Source organism: Thermobia domestica, chromosome 2 (genome assembly GCF_964235325.1).
Source record: "Thermobia domestica chromosome 2, izTheDome1.hap1.1, whole genome shotgun sequence".
Lineage (NCBI taxonomy): Eukaryota > Metazoa > Arthropoda > Insecta > Zygentoma > Lepismatidae > Thermobia > Thermobia domestica.
This window is the reverse complement of record NC_137455.1, coordinates 340218446-340235220: the sequence shown is the minus strand read 5'-3', so window position 1 is coordinate 340235220 and position 16775 is coordinate 340218446. Positions and strand designations below refer to the sequence as shown.

The following is a 16775-nucleotide window of genomic DNA, read 5'->3' as shown; positions in this document are numbered from 1 at the left end:
GCTAGCGCGCGTACACGCCGCTCCGCGCCCGCTCCTTTCGGATATACTTCTGCGCTATCGTGTGGGTCCACTAGCTTCACCCTGCCCCGACTGGGTATGTAGCATTTGTGCTTTATAGTGGCCACCTAGCACAAGTTGTTTTGTGTTTTTTGCACTGTAGTTTTTATGCCATACCTATATCCGAACTCCATATTTATACGAATATATTGATTTTTTATTCCAAGCTGTAAAAGTTTATACGTATCTGTTTTCAAGATAACTGACTTGTAACTCAACCTAACCTAACCTAAGGCTTAAGTTTAGAGTTGCTCCTCCAGTTTCATACCTACAAAAAAAGCAGTAAAAACATCAAAACGTGCAGTTGTACTATCCGGATCCATAGTATAAGCAGTAGCAGTAGTAGTAAGAGTAGTAGTAGGAACGCGTTAGAAGAGTTCTGTTCTTGACATAAAATGGGCACGCTGCTAAATCATCGAACTTTCCGCGTCTTGCAAATAGTACCCACTTCCACATATCTTTTCTCGTATTAAACATAACTTTACTGCCAAAGTTACATACCTAAACAACGCATAAAAACTCCAAATCATCATTTCTTACCGCATTTCTCCTGTAAATTTTCCTAATTTTTATATAAAGAAACGGAGGGGTAACTCTAAACTTAACACTAACCTAATATAATGTTATCTAATCTAATCTAACGAAATGTAGTTTTTTTGTTTCGATTTTCGTGTAGTCCGGCGATACAGCACAAATGCTCAAATTAACATAACACATTACTAACGTAAATTTCATAATTGTGTGAACCTCTTAATCTCAGACTTTTGTCGTTTCCCAGCATGAATTAGCACATTAGCATCTACTATGATTAATAGCTACCTTATAGGAAAATCCACGGGGAAGGTTCTAGATTACTGGTCCCCCATGTAGGTTAGTAGCTGGGTTGATTTCTTTCTGTACTAAAGTTTATACATTTAATTTACACAGTACTGCCGAGCGAGCGTTAGCGAGTGAAGGCGGGTTAGAGCCCCGCACGGCACGTTGATTTCTGTCTTTATTACTGATCAATGGGAAGGAGGACCAGTAATCTAGAACCTTGTCCGCGAATAACAGGTTCGATTTTCATTAATATATTTTTACGTAGCTATGTATTTGGGATGTCTTCAGGTAAGAAGAAAACATATTTCGATTAGTAACACATTAGTCTGTTAAAATATTATTACAAATTTGTTCTGTAAATTTTACAAATCTATGGATCCGTGCAGTAAATGTGCACCGGAAATTCTAATGAAAATTTGCTTACATTTTTAAAAAATATATACACATCAAGTATAGGGGCACGATTATTGGTAGAAGCACGATGGCAGCAATCAAAAGTTTTTATTGTAAAATTTGCAGAACATGCTAGCAGATTTAATGTAAGGATGGGAGCAATTCTAGTTTGTGACATACAAAGTTAATGTTCCAATTTTCTGCTTCGGTTTATTACTTTTCTTTTCACACTTATTTCTGCAGTATTTAATATACAAGGGCATATTCAACCCAAATAAACCAAAATTGTAAATATTTAAAATGCCAATAGACCTGTTAAATGAAGGAATGTTGTAGTGTATACCATAAAATATAATTGACCCCAAGAGAGTGTCTTGCAGAAAGGTCGAATCTTATAAATATAATTACCTTAAATGTGAGGTAAATTTAACCTACTATGTCCAACTCTACTAGGTAGCCACTAAAAACTACACTTCTTCAATACACAAACTATAATAAATAAGTTAATGAATATAATGAATTAGTGCAAGTATGCTACTTTAATCGGTCCATTGTAGTAATGACAGATATTTATTGATACAAATATCACTTTCTTGCTTTAGGAACAATTGAAATAAGCACAGTAACACCATTTATATCCACATAACCACATAAATAACCACATAAAAAGCCAAGTTATTGATATAATCTTCTGCAAGCAATCCTGCAACAAAACAAGAGTACTTCGACAGGAGAAAACGATTACAAAATGCATCATCGTTGAAGTACTCAAAAGGATTTTCCCTGTCTCATTATTCTTCTAGGTCGGATAGCATATTCTATCTGTTCGAGCACTTCAGATTCATCTAAAATATCCAAATCTTTTGCAAGCATATTCACTCTACTTACAGCTGATCACGACGTTATCAAGGATTAAACTCCCGTTTTCGATGGCTAATCTTAATTCGACGATTTGGCAATATAATCTTCAGATCAGTGTTGGTGCAACACATTATCCTCACTTCGATGATTAACTTTAGTTTAATCCCTATCCACGGATTAATCCTCGGTTGGTGCAACCGGGCATAAGTGCTCAATCATTGTCTAACTTGTTGCCCATCATTGTTAATGGCCCACCGCTAGACATGCTCAAAGTAGACGAGCTAGTTATTTCTTGGCTGAAGGATGGACATCATTCCACTGCGGATGATTTACCACCAAAAAGTTACCAACAGGAAATAAATCCGATTTCAGATTTGTTGTAAGGTGGAAACTTACGAGTTACGGAAAATGTATACTTGTATTACTAATGGCTTATTTGTGTTATTCAACTTTGCACCTAATTTTTAGTAAGTCTCTTCTTTGCTTTAGGTAAACTACTTTGAATAAATGTTCATAACAATTGCAATTATGGATATTTGTAACTTAAATTTAACGTAGTGTTTTAGTGATTACACAAATTACAATTACGAGCATACTTTATGGAAATGCTCTCACATAGGGTACCCGAGCACCTTTATATCCTATGAACAACTGGTTTTTCAGGTCTTTTGTGAGAAAAATACTATGAACTGAGAAACCATAACCATTTCGATATTGTACAGGGGTATTTCCCTGCGAATAGAAGTTTCTTGTGGAATGCGTTCAGAAATTAACACTTGCAAGAATACTCTCTTAGTACAAGTATATTTTAGGCACACACTAATTTCCCCCCACCTCGAACCGTTTTAATTTCCTTACTGACAAACACTTATATCGTAAAGGTCAGATCCACCCTTATTGTAACAGAGTGGTGCTTGAGCGATTGACTAGAAATTCAAACTCCGATTAGTGACAATTTCACAGTCTTGTTTTATTACAAGTGTAAACTCTTAGTCAGTACAGAAGAGGCCGAGGATCGTGTTCAGAGTTAATGACGATGGATTTTGGTGAGTCTGAGTAGGTCAAAGTGGATGAGAGTGGTTCATGGTGGGTGGTGGGTCACAGTGGGTCATGGTGGGTGGTGGGTCACCGTGGGTGGTGGGTCATGGTGGGTCACAGTGGGTCGTGGATCAGAGTGGGTCATGGTGGGTGGTGGGTCGTGGGTCACGGTGGTTGGTGGGTCAGTGGGTCGTGGGTCAAGTTTCATTGACCCACGCCAACTCTGGTTAGGGGTGTACAGAATACTCCCTGGACATATCTATTTTTACAACAGAAGTTGTAAACGTAAAAATAAATAAATAAAAATAAAGAAACCACTGCAGCATTCAGAAAATATTTCCTTATGCCTTCAACAAACTTAATGCAAACTATTTATTTACTTGATAGGGAGAGGTCATACCCTCCCTTGTGGAGTCCATGGATGTAACTGCGTTGCAATACGTTGTTGTGTGTACTTAAAACCGAGAGTAGCAGAGCCATCTTAACGGCACCATAGGTACTTGGCCGGGGACCCACAAGCATTGGGGACCCCGCAAGCAGAAAGGCATATATTAATTACGTGTATTGGGAGCAGAATTTAGTCATAGGAATTGAACACACTTGTTTGCTCTGGGGCCTAATATGCTGTTAAAATGGCACTGGAGAATATAGTTGGTGGCACTAGCGCGGGGCCCCCCTTAGGCGCGGGGCCCGATTGGGAGCAATCGGTCCAATCGGCTTAACGCCGGCCCTGGTTGTCAACTATTGACTATAATTTTTATAATGTTCACTAGTAATTGACATCACCTGTCAACTTATAGCACAAACCAGAATTATAATAATATTGCTGTAAATACAATATTATTTTTGCTTTTGCTTCAAAAGACAGCCCTAGGATCGGCAGCTTGTGAATCTACATGGATCTAGTGGTTGACAGGGGTGTCAATTACTAGTTAACAGGCCATGTCAATTATTGGATTAACAGAAAAAACTTTTTTTTTTTTTTTTTTTTTTTTTTTTTTTTTTTTTTAGAAGCGTCCCCATTCTTTCTTTATCTGAGTTCCGAATACTTAATTCTTACATTTGAATGACAACTAATCGGGTAAAAGATATTTTTCTGATGTAAAATGATATTAGAATAACGTTCAGTTAGTATAGATGAATTTTCTGCTTACTGAATTTAAATTTCGCGGTAAAGTCAGGGATACTAAATTATTTGATCGTGCCTCATATAGCATCACTGCTGAAAATACACACTAAACTTAAGCACCTTAAACTTTAAACCAAATTTTGTCAGGTGTTTGCGGTCGCTGGGTACATTTCTGAGCGGATATATCCGTATACATCCTTCACTTTTCCCTTTTCCCCAGATACATCTGTATTTAGAGGGCAAAGGGTTAATGCAAGTATGACTACTTGGATAAAAAGTATTTTTTGAAACGTTTCACCTGTTAATCACGTTCTGCCTTAAACTAGAACATTAATAAATGAACATTTGTATATAGAAGAACTTCTTTTATATAGAGAGATGTATTATATAGAGATGTATAAGAAAAGGGGAAAGGTCTAACTAAACACGTATCAGTACGTTAAAGTTATTTATGTTCTTTGAATACCATGGGGGTTACTACAATTAAATAAACCATTTTTTTTTCAGAATCATGCCACCAGTTAGAGGGCAATTCCTTTCCTATACTGAGGAGCAGATGACAGCAGCTGTAGAAGACGTCCTCCAATGTGGCATGTCTATTTCTGCTTCTGCGAAAAAAACACACACAGTGCTAAGAATTACTCTTTTGGTGACAGAAAAGTCTATCAGCGAGTAAACAGTGATGAGTAGGAGTGCTTGACTGTGCTAATTACTGGTAATGCATCTGGAATATTTGCGCCTCCCTTAGTCGTGTTTCCTTATGAACGTTTGCCTCAAGATGTGGTTAATAGTGTGGATAAGCAGTGGGGAATCGGTAAATCTGAATCTGGATGGATGACTGGGGAGCACTTTTTCGAATTTGTGGCTAATGTGTTACATCGATGGCTAGTCACTCAGGAAATAGAATTTCCTGTTATTCTGTTCACTGATGGACACGTATCGCATCTTTCCTTGAACACAAGTAGATATTGTGAGCAGCATGGTATGATTCTAATTGCATTAGCCCCTAATGCTACTCATCTTATTCAGTCACTTGATGTTTCTGTTTTTCGTAGTTTAAAAGTATCTCGGAAGAATAAAATTCATGAATGGAGAAGAAAACACATGAATAAAGACTCTGTTCTCAAAAGAAAAGACTTTGCACCTTTGTTGAAAGAGGTTTTAGAAAAGTCGGTCTCTCCGACAGCTCTACAAAATGGGTTTAGAGCTTCTGGACTTTACACTTGGAATCCAAATGCAGTGGAAATTGTGAAACTCAAAAATACTTCTACATGTTCCGGCAACTTAAGTGTTTCTTCTTTACTAACCGCTAAGAAAGTTTTAGAAGATCTAACTGGAAAAAAGAAAATAGAACAGTTTTCATCAGCCTTGTAAAATGGATGGATGGGTCCTAAAGAAGTCTACTCGCTCTTTGAAGCGTGGAAGAAAATGGTATCTAATATTCCGGTAGAAGAAATGAACGCGGATAAAGAATTACAGGAAAACATTAAGAAGAAACAAGAAACAATTGTAAAAATAAGTGAAGAGTCAGTTCCTGCTCATGAAGTTGGAGGACGAAATAGTAAAGAAACGGAAGTAAGAGAAGATCAAACGGCAAATGATATAGAAATGGAAGTTACATTAGATCGAACGGGAAGTAATAAAGAAACGATAGTTGGAGAACATTAAACGAGAAGTGATAAAGAAATGGAATTAAGAGAATATCAAACGGTAAGTGATACAGAAATGGAAGTTATATTAGATCGCACGGGAAGTGATAAAGAAACGGTAGTTAGAGAACATTAAACGAGAAGTGATAAATAAATGGAAGTAAGAGAAGATCAAACGAAAAGTGATAAAGAAACGGAAGTTAGACAAGATCAAACGCACAACTGTGAAGAAACACCACAGAAGAGAAATGTGTCTGCAGTTATTCCAAGTCCATTTAAGAGGTCACTGTTCTGGCCCGATAGAAATGAAGACGATAAGAAAAGGTAAAGGAAAGAAAAAATACCGAGTGTGGTTACTTCTAAGCAATGGCAAGATTATTACGAAAGTAAATTGAAGAAAAAGGAAGAACAAGAAAGATTAAAGAAAGAGAGAGCTGCAGCAAGGATAAGACAAAAAGAAGAAAGAGAAAGAATGAAACAAGCAAGAAAAGCGAATCAGAGCTCTAAAGGAAGAAGAGCTGGAAAAAAGCAAAACAGTAAAGAACGTTTTTCATTTTCAATTGCTAGAAATAACAATACAGATACTTCGGATTCAGAGACAGATGAAGAAGTGATCTATAAGGAATCCTCAAGTGAACTGAATGAAGATGGCAAAGACAGCTCAGAAGAAATGAACGCGAGTACTTTGTCTTTGGGACCTGCGAAGAGATATGTCGGAGAATTTGTTGTATTCACTTACGACGAAGAATTATTTCCAGGAAGAATTGTCACAATCACAGAAAGTGGAACAATCATATCTGCGATGAAGAAATGTGGTAGACTGTGGAAATGGCCAGAAAAAGCAGATGAACTACAATATGAATGGACTGACATTATTGGCCACATCACAGAACCTAAATCCAGTAGCAGTAGTCGGAATATTTTTCGTGTTCCTGTGTTGGATTTCTTTCATATTTAGTGTTCTCTGCCAGTGTTTCAATATTTAAGTTTTCTGTGTTTCACGAGTAGTTTTCGATTCAACTTATAATGAATTTCCAACCCTTGCCTTTATATGTGGTGCGCACAGGGTTTGAAACTCATTAACAGTTCAATCAGAATCGTTTCGAGTGTCCTACTAGTTAAACGTTCCCTTGAAGTCTTTAATTACTCAGGTTCGAATGGCTATATTTCTTTTAAGTTGATTTAAAATTGGAAAACGTATGTTATTTTTAGGCTAGGTGCTTTTCTTATAATCCATCATGCTTACTGTCATAAGAGTTTCAGCACAATTGCTTGTTTGACTTTGTTTTTAGAAAAAGAAAAGGATGTCAACTACTAAAACCAGAATGTCAATTACTAAAATTATTTTAAATTCACGTTGTCAACTACTAACTCGGTTTTACAGTTTTGAAATAAAATAAAATAAAATAAAATATATGAAGAGTTTTTTTTAGCATTTCAATATGGTAGAAGAAACCCCAACCTTCGATATGGAAAATGAATTTTGTAAATACCACTTATAAATATTCATAAAATCAAAGAATTTCAGAAAAAAAACGTGCTTAAGGGTGTCAACTACTGGTGCTTTTCCCTTAATTGTTCAAATGAACGTCGTCGCTCAGTCGCCATATTGGTGACGTTATTTTTGGTACTAACGGACACTTTTACAGATTGGTAACATGCAAATTGAAAATCGCTGTATTTTTACCTTTAAAAATCGGTCATAAAAAACAATCAACAAACAAGTGCAACCTAGACCTCACCTAGCCGCAGGTCTATTGTTAATGCTTTGTGTTCTTGATTATAATTAGTGGTAGGAACGCCATTAGTTAGATACTTTCTTTCAGGAATTATTTACATGTTAGATGGCAAGATTTAAGCATTATTTATAGATGATCTACATTGTAATGCCCTATGGTTGTGATTCTGATTAATTGTGATAGATTCAAACTGAACATTCACAATTGTGTTAAGATAAATGATATTAAACAATCATTATTGGTTTATATGAGACATTATTTCTAGAACTACTGTTCGCGGTCACTGAAGAGTTACTTTTAATTATTATGTTATAAGAGACAAGAGAGCTAACAAACGGAATAGTTTATTTGTTAGAGAACTTCCGTTTCGGAAAATCAAGTATTTTGAATACTTGAGACACTGTGCCCGTTAATGAAATTCGAAGTGAGGTTATTTTGAGCTTAACGTCCTTTGCAGAAGCAAGCCTATATGAGACGGAACCTACTGATTAACGTGGAATCCGAACCACAGGAGCTACCGCCGGGAATCGAACCCGGATCTCTCACGCCAAAGACGCGTACGTTAACCACTTAACCACGAAGGAGCTCATTAATGAAATTCGAATTGTTCTGAATTTACAAACTAATAGTTTCAGACAAGTGTACTGAATATAACACAAGAACGCACAAATTTCATATATACATTTCACTTAAAAGGAATAAGCCTAAATTGCTACCAATTTAAAACCAGCTACCGCAACACACACTTATTGCTGGAAGATTTCACCTAAGATGAACTTTTACCTTAAATAGAGGAAAATATATTCCAATGGTGTAGCACATTGAAAGAACTATAGTCAGAAAATAGCCTGTGATGTACCGCGAGTTATAAATATACCACATAGACTTGACCCTAGTCTTCCGTTCCAAGCGCTGTTATCGGATAAAGAAATTTCACTTACTTTCGGCAAGGCTCTCTCGCTTAGCGACAGTTAAACTATTATTGGCTCAACGAGTGAGTGTGTTGAGGCTGTGAGCTTTAGTTCGCAATTTTGCCACGGTTTAAGGCATTTTGGCAGCACTATAGCCATCCTTGTTCAAGACAATACCTACGTATTTCTAGTATGAATGCCACAAGTAATTAGAATTTGAGACAGTACAAATATAGTATTATATGTATATACTTTAATATATATATATACAGGGACGTACGCAAGGAAGGGGTCACGGGGGTCCGAACCCCCCCCCCCCCGAAATTTCGACTTTTTAAAAAATTTAGCCTAATTTTAGGGTCAATTTTAGGAATTTTAATACAAAATACCTTCATATTTAGTTTTGACCCCCCCGAAATAAATTCCTGGGTACGCCACTGTATATATATATATATATATATATATATATATATATAATTGAAAATCACTATGTTTGTGACTCTAAATCTCCCGACCGATCTCCATCAAATTTGTAACATGGATGAGGTTCGAGGCTGGGCTGGTTTTAGGCTATTCACTTTGATGGTAGAACTGAGGGGTGTGGGATGGGAAAGGGTTATAAAAATAAATAAAACTTAATAACTCCTGAACCACTCCACCAATCTTGATCAAATTTTCAACATAGATGAGGTTCAGGACTGGAATCGTTTTTATGATTTAAATTTGACGGAACAACGTAGGGAAGGAAGGAAGGGGAGATATATAAAAATCAATTTATGTAAGACTGAAAGTGACTATTTTTGTAACTTAAAAATCTTGAACTATACCAAAGATCTCAATCAAATTTTCAAGATACATGAAGTTCGGATCTGAAAACATTTTTGTAATTTCACTTTAACGGTAGATTCCAGGGGAGGGAGAGGGGAGGAGGACGTATAAATGGGAACTAATAAAACCTAATAACTTTTGAACCACAAAAAGAATCGCGATCAAATTTTCAACATGTATGAGGGTCGGACCTTGCGTGTTTTCTTTTGTTTCACTTTGACGAGCCAACCTAGGAGTGGGGGAGGAGGATATATATATATATATAAGTTAAAATTAAAATGACAGCCTTTGTGACTTCATCACTCTTGAACCACCCGACCGATCTCAATCAAATTTTCAACATACATGAGTTTAGGGCCAGGGATTAGTTTAGGCTATTCACTTTGGCGATGCAACGTAGTCGAGGGGAAGGAGGAGAGAACTTTAAAAATGATCAAAAATTACGCATATTAGTGTTGAATCCATATTTTTCGGGGTCGATGAGATAAACAGTGACACTTTGGATGCTGTTTGAATCCAAGTTCAGCCCTGATGGTTGGAGAGGGGAGGGTACAACGTAGGGGAGGGGGATAAAATTTAAAAGTAACTGAAAATGACTAACATTAGTGTCGAATCCATAGATTTAGGAGTAGCAGAGATTAACAGTGACAATTCTGGTGTCGTGTGCCGTTGCACGAAGGAGGGGATGGGGAGCTATATTTAATAATGATTGAAAATGACCAATATTAGCGTCTAAACCATAGTTTTCGGGATCATTCAGATGAACAGTGACATTTCTGACCCGGTTTAAATCCAAAATCAGCCCCGCCCCTCGGGGGAGGGAGAGAGCTATATAAAATAATCAAAAATGACCACTATCAGTGTCGAATTTATAGGTTTCTGGGTCGCTTAGATGAACGGTGATACTTTCGATCCCGTATAATTCAAATTCAAGGGGGAGGGGGAGGAACAGATATTTAAAAATGATCGAAAATAACCGATATTAGTGCTGAATCCACATTTTTTAGGGTCGCCGAGATGAACAGTGACACTAATAGTTATTTCTGCGGAAGAGAAAAGATTGTTATTTCGTCATAACGTTCCCAAACGTTAGCAAAAACTGCAAACATGCTTGCTACAATGATAGATAAAAAAAAAAAAAAAATAATGGCACTAAAATGCATGAAATACAAAGTTGTGCATTTAAATAATTAATTTCAACCCAGCAAAGCGGGTTATGCTAGTTTCAAATAAAGAAGAGATATTGTTTGTAATCGTATCATGGGAAAGCGGCTGAAGCCGCGGAAATAAATATTTGAACACGTCAAACTGTGATTTTTATGTTACTTCCATGTAAATGCTTATTCAAGGGGGGGAGAGGGGACAACATTTACTTATATCAATAACATGTCATGAGATCCTCAAGTTACGCAGATAAAGCTCGAAATATAAACCCAATATTAATAACAATTTGATCTGTGTCCCAGTGTCTACGAGAATTCCGCTCAAGGACTGAGAAAGGATATAATTTTTTAATAGCTTACATTTTTATTTTCTATTTATAAAATGACGAAGGTGAGGAAATGATTGAACCGATTATAAAATGAATTTTTAAACATTGCACGTGGGTTAACATCTAACTTTATCACTACACTCTGATTACACTTTGACACGTATTTTAAGAGGGAAAGTTTTTCTTTTTAATTTTACGCTAAGACTAACGGATGTACCGTTCGAAACAAATTTTTCTGAACATACCGTACCTATTTAGTACTTGGATTGAGTTTATATATAAAGGGTGGGACAAATAAAAGTGGCCCGGACGAGTGAACACGATTGGACGTGAATGTATGCATGGAACCATATCAGTGTACGCACACCAACGATTCAGATCTATGGTTACTTTCAACAGGATGGAGCAACTGCCCATATAGCCCACCGAACCATGGATCACATTTACACAATCTTTACTCCGAACAGAGTTGTCAGCAGAGGTCAGTCTGGTTTCGGCCCTAGCTGGCTACCTCGGTCACCTGATCTGTACGTGTGATATTACTTTTTGTGGGGCAACCTCAAGTCTAAGGTGTATCGTAACAACCCTTATAGTCTTCAACAACCACAGCAGAACATTTGTGATGAGACTTCAGCACTCCAAACTGCCCAGCGTCGATCTACCTTCTGTAACTTGATGACTAGGGCCCAAAAGGCCCCAGACCGAAGCGTTTTTTTTTTCAAATTTCGAACCAGGGGTCTCAGGGAAGGTGTTCACCGAGATATGTAAAAGTAGTAGAAAATTACCGATATTAGTGTCAAATCCTTAGTTTTCGTGGTCACTGAGATCAATGGTGACACGTCGATTGACGATGACTCAAATTAATTTCGATTCAAATAGACGTTCTGGGAAGATGGGAAGGTGAGAGTAGGTTCAAATATATACCGTTATATATTCCAGAGTTTCCATAAAGCTAAATCCAAGAATCCAAGAATCTAGAGAAAAGCATAACTACATAAATACATCATGTATACTAATACATTATCCATTAATGTTATTTCCTTACCTCCGTATGTCGGTCCAATAATTGCGATCTGTAAAACAAGTATCGGGCGACCATCTCCGCAGATTTAAGATCTCCTAAGTGAGAATACGTCATCAGGGTGTACAAAGATGCCTTGAACTCTTCTACGCTTGCTGTAACATTAAAAAAAAATGAATGAGATAGACACATTAAGTTTCCATAGAAATAATATTTAAAATTTTATTATTGTCATTCGGTAAATTACTTATTCAATTCTGGTACTTGAAAAAAATATATTAACGTTTGAATATTTACGTAGGTATATTACTGTATAATATTTTCAATGTCGAAGTACCCTTTGAATTTTCAAATTGCTAAACTGCCCCGTACAACCGCTTATGTCCAATTACGGCATGCATGCGATATAGACTGTTTTTTTCTATCTGATGTCCCTTCTTGGATATTCTGTAGAGACCTTTGATTCATGCGTTGAGATTTCAATCTTATCTTAACTATACATAAAACTACATGAACTGACATAAAATAAAGGGGTACTTCCTGTTGACGTGGAAAATTGAAATCTGGTTTGATTGTAGCTTTCTAGAACTAACCCACAGGAAAATGGCCAAAAGGTCTAAGGCTTTGTATTACCTCGACGCGTGTCTGAATTCACAAACGTCACGATCGTGATCGACTGACAATCCACATGTACTGTATGACTCTCCACGTCCCGCCCAAAAGTACAGTGCATAGTGCACCATGTCTCCAATAAGACTTTTCTTTGTTCTTCCGCAAGACAATCAACAGTAAACGTTATCTTCAGCTGATCAGGCAATTTTCTGTACTTCTTGGTACATTCGCGAAGTGTCCCCTCGGGATTCGTGTAAAATTGATTCAAATGCAAAGTTCTCCGCACACAAATATGTATTGTACTAATTTTAGCGGCCCATACGGGTAATATGCATATTTCTGACCCTCCATATATCCAGAATTCAATCATACACTACTATAACACTCGGACAAAATTGCTTTTAGTTTCTTTAGGTGTAACTGAACATGAATGTGGGCATATGCAAAACTAATTGGATCAAGTACTGCTTTTCAGACACATTCAATATCAGTGTCAGTGTCGAAGATTAGATCTACCGTCGTCAGAACCTTGCGAAATTGCTACATATGTTTAACTTTTTCAGAAAATATCTAAATCACTAACAATTATAAATGACTTGCGCATTTATCACTACGAGGATTTCAGCTACAAAGGTTAAACTCAAACAGGGGAAAATACGAGTCAGTTCCTTTTGGAGTTGAAGTTTTGAATCCCTTCAATACCCAGGCTATATGAAACACGAACCATAATTTTAGGTGATATTCGAAGCACTGTAATGCTTTCAAACCATCAAGTTCTGCGATCGCAAATGTAATCTAGGTGGACTTGCATCAAAGGACATAACAGTTAATGCACACACAAAGGTCTGCTGAGCACCCTCATGGCTAAGCGGTTTGCGTACATGCCTTGGGCATAGGAAGCCCGGGTTTAATTCCAAGCTGGACCTCATATGGTTTGGCTCTCACGTTTAGCTTTAGGTCCATATTCTATATAGCTTTGCTGATGAAAGGGACGTTAAACTAAAAATTAAATCAAAGTTCTGCTGCTCTCTTTGCTCGTCTAGTGGTTAATGTGGGTGAGATCTTTCGTAAGCATGGTCCCAAGTTTGATTTTCGGAAGTAAAGCTTAAAATTAGAACACAAGACAGTAATTCGGAACCACGTTAAAACCATAGATCCACGTCTCATACAGCTTCGGAGTTGGAAATAGACGCCAAACTTCAACAGAAAACAAACAAAATCCACAAAACATGAATTTTATACGGTACAGAAATTAGAAGCCTATGTGGGCCGTACTGTAGCTCAGTGGTAGAACGCCTACCTCTAGTGCGTGGGATCACTGGTTCACTCCCCGGCCAAGTAAAATTTCTGGTGGACAACATTGTGTCCATGGGTTTTATCGGGAGTACTCCCCTTTCCTCCCAACTTCTCATTCCACCAATTCTTTCATCAGCATTCGATTGCTTTAATCATCGTCTCCGTTAGCCTAAACGGCATTACCGTAAGACGTTAAACTGAAAGATACCATTTTCACAGAAGGCTATGTGTAAGTGTCACTGTTTCTTTAAAACAAATCTATCCACTTATTTTTATTAATCCCTTTCTATTTGAGGAGTCTTTTAAAAAGGTCCTGGATAGATAGAATTCTATCCAAGAGCAGAAGATATTGACTATTTTTTATAAAATAAAGTTTATATGTTTCTTCTATATACTCTAATCTCCCCGTACTTTCTGAAATGCTCATAAAATTGGAAGAATTCATCACTTAACACTTTACGACTTAATCATATCTTAGCGTAATTTGCAGCTTTAGAGCTGCATCTATCTTAAACGAACATTTTCAGAGGCTTGCTTCGTATAAATAAAATGAAGCGTGACCATAATGTGTTAGTACTGTATATGGTTATATCTTCAAAAACTTTCTGTCGGCGCTTCGAAGAGCATTTTAGTAAATTATTTCCCGCCTAGATGCCACTGCTACACAAGTTATTTATAGTGTTATCAGTGTCATTACAAAACTTTCTTGTATCTCTTTCCCTTAACGACAAGTTCAAGTTCATTTATTCTTTATATTCTCGATAAAGTTCAATGTTCATTTCTACCGACCAAACTCTGAATATTCGAAACAAATGAAGAAACTTGCCTGTATAAGTAACATATCTAATTTATAAATTTGGTCTATTGCTGAAATTCACAAGTTCAGCGAGGTTATTTTAAGCAGCACGCTATTTAATTTCTTACAGCTGGGGGAGTCGCGAACACAAGCCGAAAAGATAAATATAATTAGAATCTAACACCGGAAAATATTTTTAAATTTTATTTTGAATTTTGTTCTGATGGGCATATTTTTTTTTAATTTTTATACATACTTTTAACAACAACAAAAAATCATTCTACTAAACATTTTGAACAGATGCAGAGTTGTTTAAAAATCAACTTAAATGAAAGAGGTACAATATTAAATTAATGAGAACTGCATATTGCAATACCAGAAAAATATGTATAAATGCAACAAACTCTGCATACTGAAATACAATTAAAATTGAAATCTATTGAGGTACCTGAGGATGGTGTAATTTGACTACTGCAGCAATGTGCGGTTCAATCTTCGTGACGCACGTTATCAAGTCATTTAAAATACTCAATAATTTTTTAACAACTGCCCAAGTTTTTTTCAAACCAAAATTAGAAATCATCTTATTTTTTTAAATCACATGACCCAAAATTAAGTGAGTTTCGAATTTTTAGAATTTTCAAACGGACTCCATTTTCAAACAATATGACGGATCGGATTCTATATTTGTAATATGGGTGAACTGACCAGATTTGGTTTTAATCCATTCGCTTTTAGGAAAGTTATTGTATCCACTATATGCAAGAAATGGATTCTACTATTATAGAAATAGATGGATATTGTGAGATCTCCGCAATAGGCATATTAAAACTCCCACACAAACTTATTACAAACCAGAAATTATAAGGATATCGCTGGCAAGAGGATGTGATAAAATGGGGATCGTGATAGAAATTAGGTTGAGAACCACTGCTCTAACCTGTTAATGATATCACATTATGATCGCTAAAAATAAGATATTCTTAAGGACGATTTTGGGGATGATATTCATGAAGTGGTACATTAATATAAGGAGTTACGAGACTAATTCTGTTTACAAGAAAGTACTTTCGCAGAATCTCGGCAATGGTGTCCAAACGGCGATCTTTGAGCTGGATCTTCAGCTTCGGAAAGATGGCTAAGTTTGCAGGAGCAAATTCTGGCAAGTACGGTGGGTGTGAATGTGCAATCATCTTGTTTCTGATAAGAAACTCGCGTGTGAGGAGAGCCCGGTGACAGGGTGTATTGTCATCGTGTAGCAGCCAGGTTTTCGCGCGCCACAGATCCGGTCGCTTTCGCCGGATGTCCTTTCTCAGCCTCCTTAAACCTAGTAGTGGAACTCCTTATTGATGGTCTGGTTCCTGGGCCTGGACATGGAAGGGCCTGGGTACGAATTCGTGATGCGCAATGCCGCGAATGTCGAAAAAGACGGCGAGCATGAATTTGGTCGAGCTGCGAACCTGCTTCATCTTTTTCGGCCATATAGACAATGAGCTCTTCCACTGTGAAGGCTGTTGCTTTGTATCAGAGTTGTACCTCTACACTCAAGTTTCTTTACCAATAATGATCCTCGACATGAAGAACCGATCATCCACAGCACGTGGACGGAGTTCTTGACAGACTTTGACACGGCGTTCCTTCTCCTCTGGGTCTGCAGCTTAAAAGTAACACAACTCATTTTCAAACCACCCGTGAGGACTCTCTGTACTGTTCCATATAATACAGCAATAATGGGAGAAATTTTATAGATTGTTCTCTGATGATCCTCATGCGCAAGTTGTCGAATGGTTTCGACATTTCGGGGTTGTTCTCATTGAAGATCGCCCTTATTTCTCGTAATCTTCCAGTTATGTTCTTCCGCTCTTGAAGCGCGCGTGCGACTAAAAACACCTAGGAAGATTTATTGCAGTATCGCTGTATAATTGCCAAATCACTTCAATTAACTCTGTAGCGGATTTGTCGAGCTTTACACAGAATTTTGCGTTCGGTCCTAGCTCTAACTCGCTGTCCGCGATGAAATTGCAGTTTATAGGACGATGTCTCCTGGCACACTGACTTATGAAAGTCGGGCTCCCTGTGCCTGTGCGTGCAGCATTGCGCTGCCAACTGTTAGCATGTTACAGAACTACTCCAC

The 16775-nt window shown here is 37.2% G+C and overlaps 1 protein-coding gene across 1 annotated transcript in view; it reads right to left on the bottom strand.

The window, feature by feature from the left end:
- Nucleotides 1-16775, bottom strand: part of LOC145678735 (C3 and PZP-like alpha-2-macroglobulin domain-containing protein 8) — a 1617316-nt gene that overhangs the window by 188313 nt on the left and 1412228 nt on the right. Inside the window, exon 22 of the mRNA XM_081749186.1 lies at nt 11962-12092. Within this exon, the coding sequence (XP_081605312.1) occupies nt 11962-12092 (131 nt within the window). The remainder of the gene's footprint in view (nt 1-11961; nt 12093-16775) is intronic.